Raw genomic sequence first — 27,076 nt, 5'->3', positions numbered from 1 at the left:
GGCATGTTTTGGTCCTTTTTACTCCCCTTCATTTCCTCCCAGACCATTTTCTTGTAGTCAAGAAATGTCCCAATTTTATTATTTTTTTCTCTTTCCAATTGCATTTCATTTGCTCATATGTCCTTTCCAGAGTGTTTCTAAGTCCTTATTTTCTGTTTTTTCGTTTCCTTTCATGAAATTTAATTGATTCAGTTATATTTAGTTAAGTGCATAGAAAAAGTTGTGTTTTCTATGCTTCTGAGAAGTTGAAAAAATTTCTGACAATACTATATTGTGCCAGCACATATTGCTTCTTATTTCAAGTTTTTAAAAGTTTAAATACAAAACCTTAGATTTTAATCAAATGAAAAAATTGGTATTATGTTTTTATAGAGCAGAAAGGCACACAGAGATTATGTATTTGTCATTCCTTTAATTTCTGAGCTACTGTTTTGCTGTTACTAACATGATGAAAAATGATAAATCAGAACTTGCACTTGCTGAGATCCAGCATTTTTTCTGCTCATTTTTAGATTTTTTTCAAACTCAGCTGAAACTAATTTGTCTACTGTTGTAAAAGTTGTCTTATGTCTACTTACTTTTGTAACTGGCTAATTGAAAAGGCCCTAGCCCTTAGGATAATAAAATGAAGTTTTAAGTAGTTAAAATATTACAAGAAAAGGCTTTTTAACTGTGCAAACCCTTTGTGAAAATGTAGCTTCCATAATATCATCCTCCCTCATATTAAAAATGTGCTCCAACTTTCATTGTGAAGACCTGTGAACAAAATGTACCTCTCAAGGGGCCAAAGTTACTTTTCAGTGAGAGTGCAGACTATGTCATTCCTGTACATTTGTTTAGTTTTCCACAGTTTCACGGGAGACTGGAGACTAACCTACCTGTGATAGAGTCAGTTAAACTGTGTCCAGTTTTTTGGAAGCAATAAATTGATTAATTGTGGGTTGCTGTTTGGTTTTCATGGAGGTTTTTGAGCACAGCTGCTGGATGGACAGAGATACATCTGTTATTCTCTATTTGAAGAATGTGTCCTGAAATTTATCCATTTCCTTGAAACAGAGGGACCCCTGCATTTCTTTTTCTCTTGGTGGATTTCCTTAAGGTCTCCTGTCTCTGTTTCTGCCAACCTTCTTTCTTGATGCTTGCACTTTGCTCACTGCCTCCAGTGCTGCTGCTTTTATGTAATTGCTTAAAAGGGTTACTAGTGCTACCTGGCTGTGGGGTGCAGAAAGATGAGTCTTGCTGGAGTCTCGCCAGGTCAGCAATTTGATGTCTGCGATGCTGTAATGGTGAAAGTGTCCATCTGAAGCTCTTGCAGAAGGTATCAAATATGCAGAGCAGGACTGCAATTTTGTATATTTGATACAAATTTATACTTGTAGATTAGATTTTCAAAAAGACCTAGTGAGAGTCTAGCTCTGTTCCTGACTGCCACTGATTTCATAAGGAAAGGCAGAATTATTTGTTTGGGGCATTTGTTTTGTTTTTTAATTTACTAATGTTTCTGTATTTTTAACTGTGATTTGTCTCAATCTGTTGTAGATGTCATTCAACTGAATGATGATAAAAGGTACACATACCAGATGATAAAAGGTACACATACCACATAGCAGGAATGCTAGCTGAACACAGCAGTTTATCTCTTCTCTCACTCCCAGCAATTAATGAGCTCATCATACTTTTCATTGTTTTAATATGTACTGTCATGAATGATAGTTTCAATGTTGCTTGAATGAGGGCTGATGGTAAAACTTCTAGCACAGATACATGCAGAACCTTCAGTGACAAGTTTAAGACTGCATATGAGATAGCTGAGCCTGCCAAATGGCTGCTGAAAGGAGGCAGAAATACCTCTTGGCTTCCTAATTCTCAGGTGGCAACCAGACAAAGAGGACTCAAATCAAGAGCATGTAAGGCAGGAACAGAACTGTTCAATTTTTACTCTAATTGAGAGATGAAATGGAAGATATAAAGGAAGAGGTAAATGAGATAGCAAATATGGTGTGTCACCACTGTTGAATGCAAACTCACAAAAATAGGATTATTATTTTTAAATTTCCACCCACCTTAACATCTCCTTAATCCATTGTTCTTGTGTTATTGCAATAGCTAAAAGCTTGTTTGAAAGTCTAATAGTGTCATATGAGTCATGTAAGTAAAGCAAAAAGAAGGTTGCTGACTGGAAAAGCTCAGTCTCATTTATGAATACATGTAGACACTGTAGGAATACAGGGCACAGCAGAGCCTGTCTGAGTATCACAGTAGGAGGGGGAGCTGAGCATAGTAACTCTTGGAGAGCTACCCATGAGCATGGTCTGGTTTTCAAATGCTCTGTAGCTGGCATCAAGAAGGATCTCAGGCTTTAGGCAGTGATGGGCAGAATAGTGCTGTTCATCCTGAGGGGAAAAGACATGACAGGGCTTTCAAAAATGGACCTGGTCATCTGTTTTATTTGTTCTGGACTTGGAGAAAGGGATAGTATTTGAGATGTCAGAAAGGTAGGCCAAATTAAGACTTACTCACAAATCTAACTGGAATGAATAAAAGACATTCTGTAGATTATCATTAAGTGGAATCTCAAGGGTTCTGGTTTTGAATTTTTTTCCAACAGCTGCAAAGATTATGGTTGTTCATCTGACATCCAGGCAGATTGCTGTTTCCTGGCAGTAATGATACTGCCAGCTGCACTGGCCAAAAGAATTCGGACCTTGTGGTGTCAGCTTAAAAAAATCTAAAGTTTCTCAGCATCATCAACACAGTGTGGCTTCTTCAGTGAAATCCTTTTACCTTCAATATATGTGCTGATGGTTCTGACTTTGTTTTAATCAGGATGTCTTTATATTTAAGAGGAATAGCACATTCCTAGTAGATGCCAGATATATCCTCTCATAGGAGTTTTCCCTTCCTGTTATCCACATCACTCCTAAAATGTCTTTAATCCTCTCTATTCCTCCATCATTCCTGCTTTTTCTGTGTTCATATGTAGACATATGTAGCTTCTCATTTATGTCCATCTGATAAATAGATATACTTCAGCATGCTTGGAAAATGGTTATTCAGGAGTTTTTTGTTACCCTTAAGATGAAAGCTGAAACAAAATTATCTAAAAAGGAGTCCAATGGAAGCAGCTTTTTTATGGAGCATACAGTGCTCAGTCCTGGCAGAAAAGGTATGGCTGGGGACAGTGGCCAGGTTCGATGACCTCAGAGTCATGGCAGTGCTCAGCTGCCACTTGCAAATAGCTGTGAGGTTGTACTGCAGTGCACTCTGTTGTTAACAGCCCCAGTGCACACCTGGAAGCCTCAGAAAACAATGTGGATGGGAGACACTTGGTGCATGCCTGCTTCTCAGCTTGTTACACAGCCAGGATATGTAGGTAGACTGAAAGAGGAAAAAAGTAGAAGTTCCTCTTGGGCTGACTAGAGAAAAGAATCACTGCCTTCTTTTGTTCCTGAGTTTAAAAATTCCAATTTTAGATGATGATACTTGGAGCGGATTGTCCTCTGCTCCATTCCGCTCAGAGCAGTAGATAACGGCAGTTCCTTTGCACAGGGCCTCAATTACAAGTAATTGAGGTGAAATCACTGGGGAGGTGTCTGAAAGGTGATCTTCAAATATAAGCTTTTGAAGAAACACTATAAATAAGCTTAAATCAGAGCAGTACTCGTACGTGAAAGCTATCTGTATACAGAAGAGGCGTTATCGTAGGTACTGCAGTTCTGTTGCAAAACAATATCCAATGATACTTTCTGGATGAAGTTTAGGTCAACGTTAACTAGAAAGACATTGCAATCTGCAGAATCTAGTTATAAATAACTCAGGTCACAGAGAAAGGCTTTCTTCATATGTTAGAATAAAGGGGCTCTGGGACTCTCAAGCTTGCCTACATGTTTCCTTGTAAAAATATCTTGACAGCTCTCAGCAATATGTTGTTTATAATGGATGGATAAGGATGCAACATTAAAAATTCATTTCAGATTGAGTAGAAATTTTTCTTAATAATTAAGGTGAGGCATGGTGATTGTGGAACCATACTTCAGGTTTAGCAAGGATTCAAAAAGGACTATCAGGCAGCTCTAACAAGTACATTGAGGATTCAGTCTTGGACAGATAATCCAAATCTATTTTTTAGGTGATAGTACTTGCAACAGGTAAAAAGTATGCCTTTTTTTGTGGCATAGAACTGGTAGCTTGTACTGTGGAGTCTCCTGTAGAGCTTGAACAGAATATCCACATTTTTGACCTCCCTCTGCCTAAAGCCTGGGAAGGAACGAAAGATGAACTTCATGCAAGTGAGAATGTAGCATCCGTGTCATTGAACATAAGACTGACAAACTGTTGTCAGGAATGGTCCATGTAAAGCTGATTCACACTGAGTAGCATCATGGATTGGATGATATCTATAGGTCCTTCTTAGCCTAGCCTTCTTCCCTTCTATTTCTATAGTTGTAAAAGCACAGTCAGAAAATTGGCAAAGCAGACTTACAGACTACAGATGGAAGAAGGACTTAATCAAATCAAGCTATCTTCTGGACATCAGAGAAATGATGTTCAGAAATAACACTGAACTTTCTCAAAGAAAGAACTTAAAAATTCTTCACTATTGTGAAAATTGTGCTCAATGTAAAAATTGTTCACTGTAACTTCTGTAGGTGATATAGGTGTAACCTAGATGTAACAGTAAATAACACACACATTTCTTGGAGTTCAATCTACTCTTTCTCAGGAGTGATGGAATGTTTGATCCTTGGTCCTTTCTGGGTGCATGAGCTAATGGTATGCATGCTTGTACTTCTTTTAGCAAAGAATTACTGACTCTTAAACAAATAATTCAGTAGGATCTAATTACAGAGTCTGTGTTGCTTCTTAACAGTTGTCAACATACTTAAAGGAATGAACTGTTTGAGTGCTTTTATCTGAAAAATGCATATTGTGCTCAAGCATTGCAAAAACCCCTGGGAAGATGAAGCAAGCAGAACAGGCAGACACAAGAAGATCTAATTCTAATACAGCAAATGAGAATTCTCAACTAAGCAATGCTCAATTGTGCAGTTGTGATCCCACTCTACTTCTAGAATATTAAGAGAGTCCAAACAGGCTTTTGGGCCAAGTAGGGATCAACAAAATGCAGTTTGCCAGACAACTCAAGCAACTACCATGTTTAATACCATTTTAAACTGAACTTCCTGACCAGCCACAAAAGTTCATGACCAAAAACAGAAGGCAGAAAAAGGAAGAAAATACCTTTTAACATTTGTGATATGTTTTATCCTTTTTCAGTGCTGCTGTTGTGTCTTAGCCGCTGCAGGCATTGAACACCACACAACCACTCCCTCCTTCCCCCTTTGTGGGCTGGGAGCAAGAATTAGAAGGATAAAAGTAGGAAAACACATGGGTTAAGAAAAGTTATTTTTATAGGTAAAGCAAAAGCTGTGCTAAAAGACAAAGCAAACCAAGGGATTCATTCATCACCTCCCATGGACAGGCAGGTGTTCAGCCATCCCCAGAAAAGCAGGGCTACATCATGCATGATCATTTTTTGGGAAGGCAAATGCCATCACTCCACTTCCCCACAGCTTTTATTACTGATAATGACATTACTTGGTCTGGACTGTGTCCCCTCAAAACTTTTGCAGCTCCAGCCTCCTTGCTGGCCTTGAGGCTGTGTGACATTGTTCAGCAATAACTAAAATATCCATGCATTTTCAGCACTGTCTTGGTCACAAATCCAAAAGCTTGCACTAGTTACTACAGAGAAAATTACCTCTATCATTTCTAGTCACTCACTTGCATTTTAAGTCTCTGTATATCTAATACAAATACAAAAATAAACTATTGCATGTTTTCCATTGACTGGTCTGTTTTTTAGTATTCAGAATCCCACCAGGCTACCAGCTAAACTACACAAAGCACTTTCTTTAAAGAAAAGGTTAAGAAAATTTGGTAGAGAATCCACCAAATAATACAAGGTCTTCAGATTTTCAATGAAATAATAATAGCAAAAGAATCAAAAAGCTTGTAGTGAAATTGCATGTCTGCTGCAGAAAGAGCCCTAATTTGGTAGGAATTGATGGCATGCCTGTCAGAGAGTCCATCTGTGCCACAGAAAGCATGAGTTTTGTCAGGCTGATCCCTACAGAACTATTGCTATGAAGAAAACACAAACAGATGAATCCTAGTTACCAGTGTTATGGAATGACTTTGAACAATAGTAATGAAATCCAGCTTTTTACTGCAGATTTATGTTTTTAAAAGAACATGACATATGGTAAATATTATTTTATCCAACGTTGAGGCAAGTGCTGGAATTTCTGTGTAAAATAGTTACAGCATGGGGTTTTTTCAGTTTGCATTTTTTGACGAAATGTTCATATTTCATCTGAGATTTAACGTTCTTATGGATTTTTTCTTCCTTTCTTTGGTTAGTCTGCAGAAAATATAAGGAAAATAGTGCTCTCTCTCCATAAACCTCCAATTGTGTGTAATGTCATACAAATGAAACCACATTATAGACAAATTGAGCCATGAGGACCATGCTCAAGTTTGAGTGGAGGGTGGTCAAGCAGCCAGAATTACTGCAGTTGTACTTTCCCTGGCCAGGAGAGTGAAACCTTGGGAAGATCCCGACCAGATCAGGGTGCGCACCAAGCAGTGAAAGGACTGTATTCCATGAAGAGTGTGTAACAACACACTAGGAGCTTTGAGAAGGAACATAGGCTCATGCAGGGGAAAGTTCAGCCTTGTAAGAAATGCACTGTGGGCTCAATGCACTAAGAGGAGAGGAGTGGCTTCCTGAGCACAGAACAAGGCTTTGCTCCTGCACCAGTGAGAATTTGACACTTTTTGATGACGTTACAGAGCTGAAGGAAAGCCAGGCAGGCAGGTGTCTTGGATCAGTGTTCAGTATGCAGCTCTCTAAAGTAAATACTGACTGGTGGGGTTACAGGTCAGTGCAAGACATCTCCAGGTAAGCTGCATTTAGTTGCCTTTAGGCACTTCAAATCCCACTTAGATCTTCTCTGGAATCTATATTTTCATTCAAGGAACTGAGCAGGATCTATGCTCTGTCCTTAACAGAAATGCAAAGACGTTCCCCCTTGACATTGATGAAACCTTTTTATTCAGCATTTAAGTGATTTGGTGTTCTGTCTTTGCTATTTGTTCTCTGTAATGGAAGACAGGAAACACTTACCTACTTGGTCAGGAGTCTCCCATGAGCAGTGGTTGGACTGGAATAGGCTTCTCTTGCTGAAGGTGGGTCACTATGCAGTAAAGAACACAGCTGACCCTGCCTGCATATGATGCCAAAGCACTTTGGGAAGAAGTGATCCTTTTAAGAACTCTTTTTTTATATATTATCTAAGGAATGAAGCCAGAATATACCAAATTTCAGGAGAATACTGTACATACAGAGTAATATAACCTCTGAAGCTTTCCACTGATAATCCTGGATCTTCTACATCCATGGAAAGTGGATTAGTTTTTTCATGTGTTTAAAAAAAATAAAATTTGAGCATTCATTTTTCTTCAGTTGCACTAAATATCATCTGTCACTGTGTTTTGCAGTGTGCTTCACTCATCTGCTCTGCACTCAGTGTACACTTAGAGCAATTTCTTTCTTTAAATTGTTATTAGAAATAGAGGAAAATCTGTTTTCAGGGTGTTAATTGTCCTTATGGGTTTGTTAAGCACTGAGCTAGCCAAATCTGTTAAAAAGATTGTGCGTGCATGTAGAATTAGTGTTTTCACTTTTTAAGATAACTCTTTTAAGGTACTTTGTCATGGCAGTCTAGGTGCTTCTGTAACTGATATGTTTGCAAAGCTTTAAGAATAAGAGTCCTCAAATCAGTTGCCTAAATTTTATTGATGTCCCAGTGAAATTGTAAAGGATCTGGTCCTTAGAGATATTTAGGTTTCTATTCCTCACATGTGCTTGGTGGTAGGGAGCCACCGCAGCAGAATCTGGCACTTTGGAACCACTCTGAAGTGGGCAAGAGCAGCTCTATGAAATTCCAGGAGATGCAGTACCCCAAGCACTTGGCTGTAATAAAGCTGCTTAAAGGCACATCTTAGTTTAGTGCTTTATTTGTTTTTAAGTTTTGGCTATTATATTTAAGCAGAAGTTTACATATGCATAATATCTGTGGGGTTTTCTAGCTTTTAAAAGCATCGGGAGTTTCCTTCCTTCAGAGCAAAACCACATTAATGTAATGAATTAAACATCTGCATTCTTTCATGAATTAAGTAAAAAAACCCACCCATCCAAAACACAAAACAACACCAAAACCAAACAAACCAACAAAAAAACCCACAAAAAATCCCCAGTTGAAAGCTCTTACCTTGAAACCCATAAGAGGATGGCAGTGAGGCACTTCTTGCAGAGTAACAGTTCTTTTTTTCACTGCAAGATCTATTCAGCAGAAGGTTTGGGTACATGTGAACCGAGAATCAGATCTTGATGATTATGGGAAAAAATGAGATAAGAAATATATATGCAAAAATGTTGTCTCTGTACACTTTGAAGGATTTAATGCATTTAATGTTTTTTTATATAGTCCCAAGATGTTGAACATGTCTTTTTAAGTTTCAAACATAACATTAAATTAATATGGAGTGAAAATCTCAATGGAAAAAGTTATTTAAATGTGGCTATTTACTTGATGTGAGTTAGTGATATTTTGTAACTTTTTGTCTTTTACAGCAAAAAAAAAAAAATCAGATGATGTATATCTACATAGCTACATTACTGAAAAAATAAACTATAGTACCTATATTTTTTAGTTTTTAAAAATACAAACATTCTTAAAATAATTGAAGGTAATTTCTGCCTTCAGATTTTAGGAATCTTTTATCTGTGTTTCTGCATTTTTACATTAAGATACCTAGGTTTCAGCTACTTTTAATCATCAAAGCTAAACAGTATTTAAGTGAAATATTTGTAATACCTATTCATAAATTCTCTGTTATTTTTAACATCTAAGCTGGTATTTCCTTTCTGAACTCCCTCTTTTAATTCCTGTATTCTAATTACAAAAGTAGAACATCTTTATAAAAGAGAAGCAGGCATTTATCTGGAGCTGGTAATAATACCTTCTAATAAATTGACGCAAAAATCTTTAGTTTTTTCTTTAGAAGTAATAGCACAAATTATAAAGATCAAATAAGGACATTTAAATATAAAAGAGATATAACTCAGTTGAATTTGAACCAACAAAGAGAAAAAAACAGGCCAACCACAGAAATTCAGATCAAGTTCTCACCTGTGTAGAAGTAATGTAATGCTGTATCTAGTAAGTAGAGATATGTGAAGATCTTTCTAAGGCTGAGATTCAGGATAAGGCATTTCTTTGCATAGTCTATTACTGTTAGCAGCCATGAGCCCTGTGCAATAAATAAAACTTCTGTTGAATAGAATATATCTGCATAAGGTAGATAAACAAAGATGTGTATCTGCTGAAAAGTGTTGTCCTAGTACTTAAGGTTGAGGGCAACAAATAAGAGTGAGACTGTGCGGTGCTGTGAGATTACTCTGTGCTGTGGTAGCCTCACCTCCTGAAGTGGAGCCTTCTTAGGAGAGTTTTTTTGGTTGCAGCTCTCAGCCTGGAATGCTGTCCCCACAAGGCCTCTCCTGGGAGCTCTCTGGAGCCTGATTTATTCTGCACAGGGGGCCATTGAGGAAGAGGGATGTGTATGATTTTTCTGACACATCGCAGTGGAGGTTAAGTAACTCTGTGCTGTGCATCACTTCCTGCTACAGAATTAAAGGGAAGGACATTTACAGTTTAGGGGTCCTTCATGCCTATAGTTTATGTCTGAACTTCTTGGAAAAAAGCTTTAAGGGAAGGTAGACTCAATTATCAGATAGTAACAGTATTTTAGTTTATTATGCAAGTTATCATGCCTGCTTTGATAAATAAGTCCTCCAAATTCAGAGCTGTCTTCTGAAAGGGTTTTAGAATGATATGTTTTAAACATTTTAAGTTTTTTGACCTACATTAGCCATATATTAAAACTTCAGGTATTTTTTGTTCTTTTACTTTCCAGATTAATAAAACATAAATTGTAAAACTACAAGAACGTGATTTTAAAAAGATATATTGGAAGGTTTTGCTGAGAGCAAAATAATTTAATTTAGAAACAAGCATTCTTTTTTATGAAGATTTTAGAGTAGACATGTAAAAGGCAAACTGCGGCCTAATCAGTGCCCTTACCTTTTTTGTAAATATAGTTGCATAAGAGAAATAGGACACCCATTTTATTTTGTGACAAATGTATTGCTTCTTTCTGCAAAGTTTTAATTTTAAGCACAGTGGCAGTTTCAATTAAACATTTAAGAATATACATATAAATGTTTAAAGGCATCTAAGTCCATGTGATATTGAGGACAACTGAGAAAGTTGAGATTCTGTTTAACAAACCATTAAACAAAAATGTTTCTTACCTAGCAGATTAATTTATTACGGCTGCTTGTTCTCTATTTTAAAAACTTTCATCCAGCTGTTTTCTCAGGCAAATATTTACCAGGTTTTGTACTGAATGACCTGAAATTAACTTCCTGAAAATAGAAGACATATGTATTCAAAAATGTTTTGTTTAGTTAGCATGTAATGCTAATGATGTAGATGATGATGATGTGACATAAAGGGAAGAGAAATATCTTAATTACTTTTGAGGAAAGTCTATATTTAAATTTTTTCTCATATCTACTAAAAAATTCAATTTTTATTGGACTATTATTTTTCTACCTGAATTAATTATCTTTCCTTATGAAATGCTTTTTCAAGCGTAAAGTAAAACATGGATGAAATCCTAGAACAAATTAAGCATGTTCTCTTTCCAGAGAGAAAAAAATTGTCTCCATTGATCTAAGCTTTTTAATAGGATGGTGTAAAATATTTAAGGAAATATGACAAAATGATGACAGTATTTAAGAAGGAAATACTAAAGTACTTATACTCACGTTGTTCATGGTTCAAGAGAAATCAGCTGAGTAGCCACCTAATGTGGAAGAAGTTCAGATGTTTGATTTCCTTGTTTGACCGAAACAAAGGTCTGTAGCCCTACTCTGTAGGTGTATAGGAGGGCCCTGATGTGATGAATCAAAACCTCACTGATCAAACCTCAACAAAGTCTAACAGCAGTCCAGCAATTTAGCAGAGCAGTGGCCATTTCTCCCGAAGAACCTGATCCTGGAGGCAGGCAGGCAGGCAGGAAGAAAGGAATGTCCTAGAACCAGCTCTGTAAATCGTAACAGCTTTGTGGAGAAAAGGATACGGGGTGCCCCAATCCAAGGACTACACTTAAACTGGTGGTGTCTGCTTCGTACCTCTTCTCTTGCCTATTTGCCACATACTGTAAGATACCCAAAGCTCATGGAGAGGAGTTGCCAAACAAACATGATTTTGTGGCCTACTAGCTAGACAGACACATAGCCATGATATTGCATTGTGATAAGCATCGTGCCTACATGAAAATAGCAGTAGACATGCTGGAAACAGCTGCTAGAGCATGTTCTTGTGAGATCATAGGTGACATTAGCAGCAAGCTGTCTCCTGCATGGATATGGATGGCTGAGCGCAGGTATTTCTCAATGATGACGTCAATGAATGAACAAGATGTGAGAAATATTTGGCACCTGATCTGTAATGCTCAGTATGAGACAGCTTAGAGAGAAGTTTCAGACACGTACAGCAGATGTTGTGTCATAATACAGAAACTCCTATAATGGCTGAATCCATTTAGGGTGAGGCTGTGGCTTCTTCTGGTTTTCTTATTGCTCTGAGATTTTTAGCAAAGTAGTGAAATAACACTTCTCTTTTCAGTGTTCTGTTTCCTGTGGAAAAGGTTTGAAGTTTCGTGATGTGCATTGCATTAACAGCTTCCAAGCAAAAATAGAAGAAGACAACTGCAAACATTTGAAAAAGCCACGAGTATACAAAATATGTAGAGCTGGAAGATGTCCTTCTTGGAAGGCCAGCAGATGGAAAGAGGTATGCAAAAGCTTCCATAATTATGTTCTCCATGAAAACATGAGGCAATATAATTTTCATGACACACTGCTTCAGTGGTAATAATTGTCAATACACACATCACAATGACATTGTATTAGCAAGTACTTCATTGTATTTTATTTTTTATTCTTTCAAGAGTAATGAAAAATAAATGTCTGTGGAAACTGAAATTATTTCCTAATCTGAATTTTGTACTGAATAGCTACTTAGGACTATCCTCATCTTACCTTGTAAATTAACAGTGAAATTTTAAAGTTTAATTCTTACCTTCTGCAATGAATTCAGTAGTATCACTATTTGCTGTCTTAGTCTAAATACTGAAATGGAGCCATGTTTGTGGGAAAAGGACAAGAAAAAGGGCTCGTGGGCACAAATACTGGACTTTTCCCTGGTTTGGTCTTATAAAACATCTGTCACTTTGTAAAATTGTGTGTAACCGAGCACATTGCAATATTTTGCATTTTACTCACTCTTTCAACACAAAATTCCCCACACTGGTAAAGACACAGTACCACTCTCTACATTTTGGCCACACTTGATAGAATGATATGAACTTTATGATTGAGCTTGGACTTTTAGGTAGGCTTTGGGACATAATAGTGCTTCTGCCTAGAGTAAAAAGGAATTAGGTTTATCTCAGCAAGCATTAGTGGTATAATGAAACTCTTTTGGCCAGGAAGGAGGAAAAGAGGCATTTGGAATTTAAGCTCTTCAGGGTTCAAAACTCCTCAGAATATTACACTTTTTGCAAGATTTTCTAACCTGAAACACTGAGATTTTTTTTCTCTTTTATTGTAGTATTTGCATTTTAAAACAACAGACAAGACTGTCAGTCTCTAATAAAGACAAGATGTAAACTCAGAGCTTCAACTGTTGATCTTGCAAAAATGTAAACTTTTGCTTTGCATATGTCTATAGTGATTGTCCCTACCGTGAATTAAGGTAGGCAGAGAGCTCAGTTAGGTACCTCAGATGCATTATTTTCTGTATTTTTGAAACATTTTAATTGTAGTTTTGCATTTTCAACATAAATGTCTTCAAGTATTGTACTTACATCACAAGGGCTGTGAAATATATTTTAAATAATATCCTAAGAACTTCTAGTGACAGCTGTACGCCCTTCTGGGGACTGTCTCGTTTTGTAATGACACAGCTAACTTTGATCCATTTTAGTGCTCTGTATCCTGTGGAGTGGGGATTCAGCAAAGGGACATCTCCTGTCAGGTGCCAGGCCTGGGGCGGGTGAGCGATGCGCTGTGCAGCCGTGACCTGCGCCCCGCCAGCACGAGGCGCTGCCAGCAGCCCGCCTGCCCTCTGCACCGCTGGCTGGCTCATGGCTGGGAAAAGGTAAGTAAGGTTTTTAACGTGTATGGCTTCATTGAGTTATGTAATATGTATACATAATAAGTTTGGGCTTTCTGTTCTTTTCAAATTTTTTTCCCCACACACATTTGGATACATTTCTAGTACCTGTTGTGCTGCAGAATAGCAAATTACCATGCTGGAAATTTTGAAGGTCAGGTTGCAAAACTTCAAAAATTACAAAAAATGTCAAGGACTCTCTTTTTATAAACTCAACAGGACTTGCTTGTCTGTTATTGTAGACAATAGCTCTGGTGGAGTTCTCAACAGGTACTTATTTATAGGACTGTCTCTACATACTTCTCTACATAATACATAAGATGTTTAATAAATCCTTATTATGAAATATCTTTTAAAAAAGCAACTTTTTAAGAACAGAAATGCAGCAGAAATGTCACGTGGAAGTAAACACCATGGAGGTAAAATCTTCAGACAACAGTGTTTAAAAGAATTTCTGTATGGAAGATTTAAAGCATCTTAAAAACATGAAGCATCTTTTTTTTGTTAAAGAAAAGATAAGAAGCAAAATAAATCTCATTATATTTCTACCAAAGAGGAAGCAAGATAAGAAAATAAAACTCAGCATTCTCTTAACAAATGTGCTTTTTCATATTTAAGAAAGATACCTTTAGAAGATAGCTGTCATTTCTAAAAGTGTAATTACTATTTTCTACATGCTAAAATTTTAATAACTTTTGATATTTGTGCAAACGTGCAAACATACAAAGATGGGGAAGACAGAAAAAACAAAAATTATGTATAATACCTGAAATGGTGTGCAGAAGAATCTTTCTCTAACATTAAACAAAAAAACATTTTGTGCATTTCTGTCATATTAATAATCTGACATGCTAAATTTTCTAGGCTCTCCCTCTCCCCGTCCATCTCCCTCTCCCTCTTCTTCTTGTTTTATTTCAAGATCATCTTGTTTTGTTTTCAGGATCAACTTATTCCTTTCATATTTCTCTGAAATCTTTTCTGTCTCTTTCCTTTTCATATGGAAGGGCTTTTACACTCAACCTGTCATCTTGGCTTGACATTTTAATTTTCTCCTCTGTCTCACCCAACAGTTACTGTGTCTTGTTATTGTAAGCTGTTGATTTTTTTCAGCTGATTAGAAGCACTTGAACACTGAAAACAAAGTAAAATACTCTGATTCAGTGAATAATTTAGTCTGACATTGATGGCAGATGTCAAAAGGTATTGCTGTCTGGGTTTTACTGGTGTGTGGCAATCAGTAGGTAACTTAATTCTGTAAATGTCTAGTTAAAAGGTGATTGATTTTTTTCACTTTTAGTGCTCAACATCATCTAGAAGAAAGGAAATATACCGGAAGGTAAAATGTGTGAATGAAAACCAACTCCAAGTGGATGAAAGCTTCTGTGATCCTGCTACAAAGCCTCCATCATCCAAAACCTGCAGAGTATCTCCCTCTAAATATGTTGTGCTTACAGGAGAACTGTCACAGGTACACTAATTGTACTGCTCACAAATCCTTTATATATCTTTACATTTAAGAATGTTATATTGCTGTAAAATGTAGGTTACATGTGCGGAGAAAAAGAGAAGTATATTTGCATTTGAACATGGCTGTCTAAACTTTCTCCACATTGACCTTCCAAGTCAGCCATGATTTACTGTAGAGACTGTTACTGTGAGTCCTCCCTTAACCACCCAGGACCTGTGATCACTACCTAGAGGAGAGCTGCCCCTACCACAGGATTCCTTTGCTGGTTCCCAGGAAACTCTCTTGCAAGTTGACTTCACTGAAGTAACCAAAAAGCTTTTCCTTGATTTCAGTAAAGTGTTCGATCGGTGCTTTGTTTGCCTTGGATGTCTGCACTGCCTGTGTGTGCACGTCTGTACATGTATCACAGCTGAGAGGGAATGACTGTCTGGGACCTCTGAGGAAAGGGCACCATGGGGCTTTGTGGCTCCTTGCACAAGGAACTATTGCAGACCTTCACTTCTGCACACTGATGTTCCAGCCCAAGGTGGCATGCTTCCAATGACAGGCTTTTGCCAGACCAAGGCTCAGAGCTGACTTACCTGTAATGCAATTCTGCAGAAATGTCACAGGAACTTTCACAGAAATGATGTCTGTGCTTGGGGATTTTATTTCAGTGCTCAGAGAGCTGTTGGCTTGGTTACCAGCAGAGGATCCCGTACTGTGTTGCAATCCACTCTGTCCAAAGTCAGCACATCCATGGCCTTCGGACTGTAGCGTACCGAGAATGCCCAATAGAGCCATCCCCGTTCATTTATAAATGCAATGTCAAAGGATGTTCACAAGCAGCTACGTGGACAGTGGGGAAGTGGACCAAAGTGAGTACAGATGTGCAAGCTTATTTTTTATAGCTGCCTCTAGCATGAATAAATGTCAAGAATAACTTGCTGACATAATGATGTTAATTATTTGCTTCTTTCTCAACCGAGTCTTAATGGTTATCTATGTCTAGTGCTCAGCATCTTGTGGAGTGGGGATAAAGCAGAGAACAGTAGAGTGTATGACTGAAAATGGCTTATCTAGTGACTTGTGCCTACCACATTTAAAACCAGATGCCAGAAAGATCTGCCATGAGAAAGAATGTAAGTGATAGCCGTGATTTTATGCAGTTAATGTTTTCCCAGGTTACTTATATTAAAGCTATAAATATATTTGGAGTGCAATTATGGAAAATTAAGTCCTCAAAGTAAGCTCTGTTCCTGAAATATTAATACGATTTAATCATTCATTTTGAAGGTGAAACTCTTACCACCTGCAAAGATATGCAGATTAAAAAAGGAATTAAGAAGGATGGTGAATACCTACTTAACGTTAAGGGAAGGATGATAAAGGTACTGTTAATATTTATGAGTTTTTATGAGTACATATTTTTATGAAATAACACTTTACTAATAAAGATTTTGCTAAAGGGTTGCATTTTCTCTCCCAGATTTATTGCTCAGGCATGCACTTAGAAAATCCCAAAGAATATTTGACACTGTTAAAAGGTGAAGCAGAAAACTTTTCTGAAGTATACGGCTACAGGTACAGAAGTGGTTTTGTAACTTTATGAAGTGCACTTATTCCTTCCAAAATAAAAGAATAAAATAATACTTACTTTTTGTGAGAACTATGAGTAGGATTTTTTCCCTTGATTTTCTGTTTTAAATATACAGGCATGTAAGCCCACATACAGAAATGCGGCTACTTCCAGCCTGAAAATATGTTAGTTGTACTAAATGATTATAATTTTTTTCTGTCTTGACTTCTGTAGAAATGATTTGAATCCACATTAGTGTTTCAGTTGAGCCAAGATTAAAAGCTGCGCTTCTTGTTCAGTTAAGGTTGTTTAATATTTTTATGCCACATAGTGCAGTGCACTTATTTTTCACTGTGATATTATGTTAAGGAAAAATCTCAAAATGAAAACGAAATATTTTCTGTTCTTTAGGTTGCAGAATCCATATGAATGTCCTTTCAATGGAAGCAGAAGGCAAGACTGTGCCTGTCGAAATGATTACCTTGCAGCTGGCTTCACAGTTTTTAGCAAAATAAGATTTGATGTAGCTTCTATGCAAATTAAAAGTAAGCATTTTGTTAGTTTTAGCCAATTTCAGCATTCTATTGAAATTGGATGTGGTCACAATTACCAAATTGCTATTTTGATCCACTTACAGATCCAACTGTGCAATCTTGGGGCAAACAAAGTTCTTATTTAGTTTAAGAATTCAATGTCAAAAATAAAAAAAGAAAGACACTACTACTTACCTTGTTCATATGTCCCAAGTGTTCAAGTGGCATGAATCTCACACATTCATATCTTCTATGTGAACTACCTTCATTTTCTAAGCTTTTGTTCCCATTATTTCATTTTATTTTAGTCCACAGGTTTTTTTTTTTGTTTTGTTTTTTTGGGTTTTTTTTTGTTTGTTTGGTTTTTTTGTTTGTTTTTTTTTTTTTTTCTTGTGGAAGTCTTCATTTCTATGCTCTGCTTAGTCCCTTCTCAGACCTTGGCATACACTAAATAAATCTTGACGCTTGGTGCAGTGTCGAGGTACACATCCATCTTCCTCCTAACCCACTCATATCTCAGAAAGAAATCTGGCCTTGTAGGTTGGATTGGTGGTGCAATAACCAAAATTCAAACCATTGTTTCTCAAATCAAAACACACAACCTTCCCTTCCAAGGGAACAACAAACAAAAATGCAAACAATAAAACAGCCACATTCACACTTTTCAGTTTCCCTCTGAACTTCAAATGCAGCAGTTAGTGTTGAGTAATTTTCTGTTTTCTAGCCACAGACTTTCTTTTTGCTCAGACTATACTTGGGAGAGCGGTACCATTTGCTACAGCTGGAGATTGCTACAGTGCAGCCAGATGTCCACAGGTATTTATGATTTCTTACTGCCATAAAATGTTTACATAAGAGGGGGGGAAAAAAAGTGTGACTTGTTTAGCTCTGTAAGGTTCTAAACCAATCTTCTATTCTGTGAGGTCAGTGTACAACATTAATAACTAATTTTTTCTTGCTCGCTTCTCTCCTGTTCCACCATTCCCCCTCGTAGTTTTTTCCTCAAATTGTTTACTACACCCTTTTTCTGTAGGCTCCATGTATGTGTCTCCAGCTTTTTGTGTGTTTCATGTACTGCTCTGCCTTCCTCTGGATTTGATGTATCCTTTGTTTCCCTTAATGCTTTCTCATTCTTTATTCTCCTCTAGTGACTTTTCTATCACTCCGCATAATTTTCCTTATCTTTTCTCTGTTTCTCTCCTGGGATGTCTTCTCTGCTTCTCTGTTACTGTACTTCATGTCTTTTGAAGACTACCAAAGGAAATGAATCTTTTTTAGCAGTTTACTTTAAAATTTCCACATGCACTGTTGTGTCTGCATTAGTGTTCTAGTTGTACTGGGTGGTGCTTTTTAGATGAACCTTTATATTGTCGCAGTTTGCTGTTTGTTGTTTCACATCACAGAGTAGTTTTGAAAGACATGAACAGGATCCCTTTTGGATGAAGCTAAAGCCAACAATGAGCTTCAGAGGAAGGCTCCTAATATACTCTAATGGTATTGAGGATTCAGTCCATGGGACTAGGGGAGAGTTAGTCCAAAATAAACCCCTGATTTGTGCACTGTCTACAGACTTGGGCTCTCTGGGCTAATTTTTACTTTACAGGTCTGCTTATACTGCATTGTCCTTCTTGATAATGCAGATATAGTCCCAGTCTGACCTAGCCAACCTTTTGCAGCCCATTGACAGAAACAGGATTCCTTAGAAAACACTTCCGCTTATCTTACTGTATCAGACAGTTTAGGATGAGGTCAGCTGTCCTTGGGAAGTGAATTTATTTTCACTGGTTATAAAGGAGCTAGGACCACCTGGCTCACACTTGCTTGGAATTGAATCCTTGTCACCCATCTCTCCTGGTTGCCTAAACTTAAGACCAGCTGTGAGGGTGGACACAGCCAAGGACAGATGGAAACAATTTATGTGCAATTTTTCTACAAATGAAATGCTTAGGTTTGGCAGACTTAAACCCTTGGCAAGAAAACTGTTGAAGTTCATTATAGTATTGGATGCCTTCAACCTGCAAGTCCTTTGGGTGCAGTATGATACAAATCTCTTTGCTGTGTGTAGCTTCTGTTGGGAGGTCATTCTGCTTACATGGCTTGGCACCGACACATTTATTTCCATCTATAAGTTCTGACTGAAGCTGGCACTTTTGATGCAGTCAAAAGGCTTCCATTCTTGTACTTTTAGTCCCTGAAATCTGTTCCTGGCCTTGCATATGCTGTATGATATGTCAGACAGCTATTGAGCTGGCATTGTACTTGTGATAGCATTTCTCATTCATTTTTGCAAAATGGTATCAGTGTGAAAGAAGTTACTCTGGGACTGTTAATTATGGAAATCATTCCACACCATTTATATGAATTTCCTCCTTCATTAAATTGAAGTTTTACTCTTTGTGGATACTTGAAGAACAACCTATCTTATCTATCTTATCTATATAAGTTTTATTATCTCATCCCAAGTTACATGAGTGCTATAAGCACACCATCTTTATATAGAAGTGCTCTCAAAATAAATTTGCAACACTGAGCAATATAACTGAATTTTTGCAAAATAATTTAAGTAAATCATCATAATAAAAGCTATATATATGTATATATGTATGACATTATTAAGCAATAAAACACAGAAGCTACCATTTGCAATAAAAAATTATGAGGTCTGAATACAGAAATCCAGGCTTTCAGTGAATAATGCAGAGGTGTGCAGTTTTCTGATTGTAGTGCTGCCTGAACTAATCATTAGGCTCTTTGTGAAGGTAGTACTTCTTTGTAGCATATTACACTTCTCTGTGAATGCAATTTAATAATTTTCTGTATCCCAGTTTGTTTACCAAGGTAGTGCAATTTGCTACTTTTAATATATTTCCTATTCTCAAAGGAACTGACTGAATCTAGTTTTCAGAGTCTGTATTTGTGTAGGCAAATGTTTTAGAATCAATATCTTCTCTATCTGTTGTGAATGGTTTGTATTGAAAAACATTCCACTTAAAAGTATAGTTATTTACTTTAGCATCCTCTTATATTCTTGTTCAATTGTGTTATTTGTTATACTGAAGAAGCAATGGAACATGATAAGATGATGATGCTTAGGCAGTGTGAAAACATTTGAAAATTAGGTGTCTAAGAAGTGATGTCTTTACAGACAGCAGTATGTTTTGATCATGTTATTTCCAAAAAATTCAGGAAGTTAAAAAAAATAGTCTTTCAAGAAAAACAAGTTCATCCTTGCCTTTTGAAGTACTTTTTGTAAATTAAAATTTCTTTTGTAGAAAGGCAAAAATAATTTCAGTTGTCTGATGTTTTGTCTTCATATTCAGATGCTACAGATCAGCTGAAGCACAACTGATGCTTATTGCAGAATACCTTGGTTTTGTGTTGTGAATGTCCATAGAGAAGGTGTAATGCAGCATAACCAGCCCATATTTTATACACATCTTTCAGTACTTCATGTTTAGACATATCCCAAACGATATCTGCAAATATGCCAATGTAAAGTCTTTTAGTGTTTTGAACCCTGTTTATCAGCTTTTTTTTTTTTTTTTCCTTTTTTTTCCCTAGGGACAGTTCAGCATTAACTTGGCTGGTACAGGTCTGAGATTATCCAGTACAGTGAGGTGGATTGCTCAGGGCAACTATGCAACTGCTGACATACACAAATCCCATGTGAGTCAATGCTGTTTTCCTTTACCTGATCTTATAGCTTGGACAAGAGGTACAAGTGTTGACTGTAGTGAAAGCTACAGTGATTTTTGTGAATCAGAAATAGCATTCAGGGTCTCTGACCCATTTAAGTCTTCTTCAGCAATGTTTAATCACACTTTCCAGTATCTAATTCAGATCAGCACTCCCTACCTACCCTTCTCTTAACTGATTTTAAGAGGGTATTGTATTAATTTGGTTTATTAGAGGTTTTAAAAATGCTTTTAAAAAACACCCAAACAACACCCAAACCTCCACATTTTGTTCAAGATCATCCTACTACAAATGATCCTTTTTGTTGCTTACTCCCAGCTTTATTAGCACAGGAGAACAAAAGACCAGTTAAACAAGAACAGTTAGTGTGCATGGTTTAAGACAACCTCAGATGGTAAGCCTGGGAATGGTGTAGAGCCTTGGGAACAAGGTGTAGAGTGGTAGAGATAAAGGTTCTCTGTTCCTGTTTTGTTAATGCTGCTGCCTCTTGATTTAGTGTTTCTAGGCATAATTTGTCAAAAGGTCTGCTGTATGTAAACCTCTAGAAACCTTTTGTGCAATTGTGATTTCAATCATTTTTCTTGATTGACTCTTCTCTTTGTCTAATTCCCAGGATGGTACTAAAATATATGGAAGATGTGGAGGATTTTGTGGAAAATGTGTTCCTAATACAATTATTGGTCTTCGACTTCAAATACAGTGAGAACTCTGATGTACTAAGAGCATCAAAGCAGGGACATTTGTTATTTGGGTTCAAATTGTAGGTGCTCTGTATATGTATATTGTAATTCCTTTCATGTCTATAGTGCTCATTACTCTAATGTTCACTAATAAGAATTCCTGTTTTCTTCAAGATTTACTCAGTTTTGTATTATCTGTTTGTGGGCTAGCAAGTGCATAAATCACAATCAGAAACCTTCAGGCTTACAGGAGAAACATTTATTCCGAGTGTATACTAACAAGTAAATTGGACTGGGATTACTTCCATGGGTAACACTAAATTTTACCATAATTGTAATTCTTTACCTGTAACTTACCAGTATAATTCTTTGTACAGAATTCAGTAAATTTAACCTCTACTGATATTTTTTGATAGATAGTGCTAAAATATAGAAAGGAAAGCTTTACTGCTATATAAAGAGACAGGTAATTTCAATACTTCAGTTTTGTGCAAACTTGTAGAGATTATCTGTCAGTAACTTACAGCTGAAAAGTACATAGCCAAAATGCTTGAGGTAGTTTTATAGATCTGTGTGTTCCTCTGTCAGTGAAAGCATTTTTCATCATCCCTTTCATTATATTCTTTGTGGTGCTCAAATCCTAGCAGAAATAAGTGTGGTTTAACCTCTGTAGTCCCTGCAGCACATGTTAAACATCAGGTCTTAGGTTTGGATACAGATAGCAGGTCTTGCTGTGGATACAGGAAAAGAAAATACGGAAACAAATTGCCTCAAAACCTGCGTTTAAATCACTGCCTCTCATCCAAGTATACTGTGAAAGCAGTGTATTCTGTTTACCATAGGATCTTGTTTATAATTGCACAAATATGTATTTGCTTAAACACTTTCCATATCCACCTTACTCCTTTATCCTGGCCAATGCCACATTAGTAAAGGCTGTAGTGTGCATCCTTCAAAGTCTGATTCAACATTATTTTCAATAACCTTAGTGAAAAATCTGGACAGAGGCAGCACCCACAGTGGCTTTGGTGTCCATCTTTGACTCAGTTTGGTTTTTCAATGTCTGCTATTTAAAGGACTCACAAGGTTTAAAAAATGATCTAGCTCTTTGATTTGTTGGTTTCTACAACTTTACTGTCCAGAACTGTAGAAATATATGCATATACAGATAATGTGTTTTAGGGCCAACTCTCAGGTATTCAGAATAAAATTTTCTACCTGCATAATAATGCATATTATTGTAGCCGATAACTATGATGTAGCAGATAACTATACATGCTTTTTCTGACCATACACATTCTGTAAACCAAATATTTATTTTGCATGCCAGTATAATTGGTAGATCAAGTGGCAGCTATATCACATTTTTACCCACAAAAAGTTAGCCATGAATTTGCAATATTTATTAATTTAAAACAATACTGTACCACAGAAGTGTATACAGCTTCTTTTAAGATAACAGATGTAGGTAATTATTTTGTGATCTCTGCATCAGAAATGTATTTTTGCACTATGTGCCTTATAATAGTTGTAAACATTAATAAGACTATAAAACATTATTTTCCTAGAAGTGTTTACATTTGCAATTAAAATCTTGTAATTTATAAAATATTTGTATAATAAATATGCTTGTGTGAATGGTACCAGGGTACTTTTGTTTGGGTTCTTTTTGGTATTGTACTCTAAGTACAAAATGTTGCAAAAACATTTCCGCTTCTTTAAGCTAAAATAAGATAATTTACAGAATAATTATATTCCTAATGCTTATTTTCAGTGGTATACATTGTCTTATACTGATATAACTGGGGGTTATAATTACAGGAAAGATGTCAATAGAAGCAGATCCTGCTTCAGAGGGAGGAACTCCATGTATGTCTGCTCTTTCCAGTTATCCTCCCATATTTAGCTATAATTTTTTTTGGGAGGGGTTTGCCCTGTAAGTTGTTAACTGAAATAATGTAGAAATCTAAAATAATTTTCCTCTCCTTGTGTTAACTCCAGCTTTTATAGCATGTTCCCTTGCCTCCTTCTTTGGCAGAAGGGCAATTGCAGTTTGCCTCTATCCCCAAGAGGACTTTTTACTTTTCAGCTCATTTAAAGGCTACAAAGCATTCAGCTCTGCTGCCACAAAGTCAGTCTGTACATCCACTGCCAAACAAAGTGACTTTTAATACAGTATTCAATACATCATGTTTTTCTAATACATAATAAAATGTATTTTTGAATAAAAATGTATTTTCTCTACTTCTAGCATGTCACATGGTCCAACTGCTGCATAGAATAGCACTATATTGTATTGTAGATTTTTTAATCTTTTCTTTCTTATACCCTTGATTTAGAATATCAGCCTACTGTTGGGAAAAAGTAATCATTATGTTCTGACATTTTCTGACTTTTTTTTTGGAGTGGTTTTTTTGGTGGGTTTTTTGGCTTTTGGTTGTGGGTGGGGTTTTTTTGTTTTGTTTTGTTTTGTTTTTTGTTGTTGTTTTGTTTTGTTTTGTTTTTTGTTGTTGTTTTGTTTTGTTTTGTTTTGTTTTGTTTGTTTGTTTTGAGGAAAAAGGGCTTAATCAGTCATCCAAATTCCAACTTTCTAACTTTTTATCCTGAGACAAATTTAAGAAAAACATAGGCCTGATGGTCAGCTCTGAAGAAACTGGAGACTTGATGATGCTGACATGTTAGGAGGCCATGCAAACAGAAAAGCAGATCACAGGTTGTACTTGCAGTAAGATGTTTCCATATATTTAATTGAAATTGCTCTGAATTTCCATCCCACTGGGCAGCCAAGATGCCTGCTAGAGTGGCAGGGTGCTCCATGACAGAGCTATCAACTCCACCTCCTGGCTCTGCATGTGCTGAGCTGCCCATTGCTGGTCACAGTCACACAGCTCTCCTGCTTGGGTTCATGCTTAAGAAATAAAATGCTTAACTGCCCTATCACCATTCCATAGAGAAAAAAAATAATAATGAATGGTAACAGCTAAAGAGGATTGCAACAATGCTTTGTTAGATGGCTTCTAGGATCTTTTCAATCCCATCAATGGCAGCATTACATATTAGGTGACAGAACTACACTTAACTTGGCTCTGTGCACTTCTTACCTGTGTGTGTGCACACACACATTTAATGCTTATATGAATATTGAGTGTCAAAAAGGGGCTAGATGTGAAAAAAATGTGTTTCTCACATTTCTCTAACAAAATGTCAATGTGTGACAGTACCTGTGACTTCTCTCCATGAATTCATCCTGTAGATGTATACTACTTGTATTTCCCCAAAGGTTGTATGTGGGAGGTAGCAGAGGAGATGGACAGTTTGGCTCTGGATACACTAGGAGTTCTGTGTTCTAGCAGAATTCATCCTAGTCTGTGCTGCCACTCTCCCTCTGCAGAGAAGCAGGATGTGCCCAGGTGTTTGATCTAGAACACGGGTGTTGTACAATCAGTCAATCCTATGTTTGTGGGCAGAGCTGTGACAGAGTGATTTCAGCACATGGATGTGACTGTGCAGGTTTCTGATGGACAGTCATGGGTTTTCTTATCTAACTGAAAGGCTGTATTATCCAGGACATACTTGACAAGATGAAGGAAAGGTTTGGGGTTTTCTTGCAATTCTGTAACCTGGAATATGTTCAGTGTAACTTCTGTGGTTTTTTGGCTATTTGAAATGAAAATTACATGTAGCAGGGAGGTCAGTTTGCATCTTTACATTTTTATTGCAGTAAAACCTGAGATTCTTGGGAAATTCAGAATATGAATAAAATACTACTATCTTGCAAGTGTTTTCTACATCTTGCAAACCTTTAAATAAGATTAGGAAGGAATATGTGGGGTTGTATGTTACAGTTTGCATAAAGAAACAAATAGATATGTAATAGTTTATGTTCTGTGGCTATCAAAACTGAACTTGAATAATAAGTGGATCAGAAATATGCTGTAATATTTTAACTTTAACTTAAAAAATATAAAGGAAAACTATTTACAAAAATAAATTCGAAGGAAGATAACCAAATATTTAAATAAAGAACATTCAAATGAGCATCATATATAAATATCACAACTGAGATTTCGAAGTAATCCATGTTGACAGTTAGTCCATGTTGGCCTTATTTATAAATTGAAACAATTTCCTACTGCACACCAAAGAAACGAGTCAAAGCATATTTCAAGAAATAATTTTAGTGATACGATAGACTTCCATATTTCTACTTTTGTAGAAATTGAATCATGAAATACTAAAGGCTGCACTTAAATGCCTTGAAGAGTTACATGGTATCTTACTTGATGCAGGCAAAGTATGACTGGAGGTCACCATGGCAGAACCAATATGAAATAATGTCCTCTAAAGGCTAGAAAGCGGCAACTCTGGGGAAGTATTTGTATCCTATAGACCTGCTTATGGTCTCTCTTGTATGGCCAGTTTTGCTCTCCTATAGTATTTGGCCATCATTTCCTGAGCATTTATGATTTTTCAGGATGGTCTCACTAATCATCATCTAATAATTAAAACATGGAGGGGGGGCCTCTTTCTGGTGTGCTTTGAAAAGGAGCTTTATAGACAGAAAAAAAACCTACTGCTTTTAAAGGGCATTAATTCCTGTTTCACAGTGCTGGCTTTCCTTGAGACAGAGCAGAACTGTGATAGTGGGAATAAACTACCTGCATTTTGTTCAAACAGAAATACAAGCTATCTGACTTGGAGTTGGATCTGACATTTAATATTGCCATATACAGAAAGTGGTTTGCTTTTGCACAGTTAAGTTTATTTTGCAATACTGTAGGTTGAGAGGCTTTTCTGGGCTTCGTTTATCCTGGCTTTAAAGAAGCAATATGTGCTCTGTTTCTGATAAATTTCTCCTTGTGTTCAGTTATGATAGATATTCCTTTGAGTTGATTGTATAAAAATACTGTAGCAGCAGAGCAGAGCAAAGATCTAACTGTATTTATGTCTATATTCTGCCTTTAAACATGAACAGCTGTGCGTGCATTCATCTGTCTCATGTCTGACTCTGTGCTGCCATCCAGAACCTTTTCCTTTTCAATAAACAAATGTTTCCCTCTTTAATCTGTGTGTGTGTTTTATCTCTGTTCCTGCAACAAAACTTTCTTGTCTACATATGTTTTTCAAATCTTATTTGCATAATTAAACAAAGCATGCAACATGAAGAATCTGAGCTGTAAATGGTAGCAAATTACTCTCTAAAGAGCTGAAATATACCAAGCTTTTTCTGTCTTTCTCATCATTACTATTTTGTTTTGGAAAGCAAAACCCCTCATTTATGAATACTGAAAGGCTTTTTTTGAAATAACTGTATGGGCTTATTTTGCAGTCTGGTTTACAGAAGCAAGAAACATTCAAGGAGAGCTCATGAATTTTCTATTTGCAGAAGACTAGAGTGATTCATAGCAGCAGCATATATTTACACCTTGTAGGATTAAATCCTTTTTTTGCACTTCAGCTGTCTCTGGCAGTCATTTATTGACCATAGTAATGACATTCATGGTCAGTTCATCATTTTACATGAGCTTTTTAATTTACTTTTGGAAGATGGAATAATTAAAAATGTGGTTGCACAGAACAAAAATTGAAATTTGTGCTTGTAAAACCAGAGAGAAGAAAGTTTCATGTTAGTGTTCTGTATTTAAAACATCTTGCAGAAAAGCTTTTCGTAAAAGCATTTATTATACGCCTCAGTAAAGAAAACAGCAGCCCTGCTAGTGTTTGTATTCCTGGAAGCTCTGCAGATCAGACAGGGCTAAGAAGGCTGCCAC

At 36.6% G+C, this 27,076-nt stretch overlaps 1 protein-coding gene across 3 annotated transcripts in view; it reads left to right on the top strand.

Moving 5' to 3' along the window:
• The window catches only part of ADAMTS20 (ADAM metallopeptidase with thrombospondin type 1 motif 20), an 89,020-nt gene extending 62,651 nt beyond the window's left edge, over positions 1 to 26,369 (top strand). For 2 of the 3 annotated variants that reach the window (XM_072922253.1, XM_002194104.6), the window contains 11 exons: positions 11,820 to 11,987; positions 13,182 to 13,355; positions 14,668 to 14,838; positions 15,495 to 15,695; positions 15,830 to 15,959; positions 16,114 to 16,208; positions 16,307 to 16,401; positions 16,808 to 16,941; positions 17,654 to 17,745; positions 20,491 to 20,595; positions 21,239 to 26,369. In XM_072922253.1, the coding sequence (XP_072778354.1) occupies positions 11,820 to 11,987; positions 13,182 to 13,355; positions 14,668 to 14,838; positions 15,495 to 15,695; positions 15,830 to 15,959; positions 16,114 to 16,208; positions 16,307 to 16,401; positions 16,808 to 16,941; positions 17,654 to 17,745; positions 20,491 to 20,595; positions 21,239 to 21,328 (1,455 nt within the window). In that variant the 3' untranslated portion in view covers positions 21,329 to 26,369. The remainder of the gene's footprint in view (positions 1 to 11,819; positions 11,988 to 13,181; positions 13,356 to 14,667; positions 14,839 to 15,494; positions 15,696 to 15,829; positions 15,960 to 16,113; positions 16,209 to 16,306; positions 16,402 to 16,807; positions 16,942 to 17,653; positions 17,746 to 20,490; positions 20,596 to 21,238) is intronic. The other variant, XR_004365921.3, reaches the window with a different exon arrangement.
• The last annotated feature ends 707 nt before the right edge of the window (positions 26,370 to 27,076 follow it).

The sequence above is a fragment of the Taeniopygia guttata genome, chromosome 1A (assembly GCF_048771995.1).
Source record: "Taeniopygia guttata chromosome 1A, bTaeGut7.mat, whole genome shotgun sequence".
NCBI classification, from domain to species: Eukaryota; Metazoa; Chordata; class Aves; order Passeriformes; family Estrildidae; genus Taeniopygia; species Taeniopygia guttata.
The sequence above is the reverse complement of the archived record's forward strand: the minus strand, read 5'-3'. Positions and strand labels throughout refer to the sequence as shown.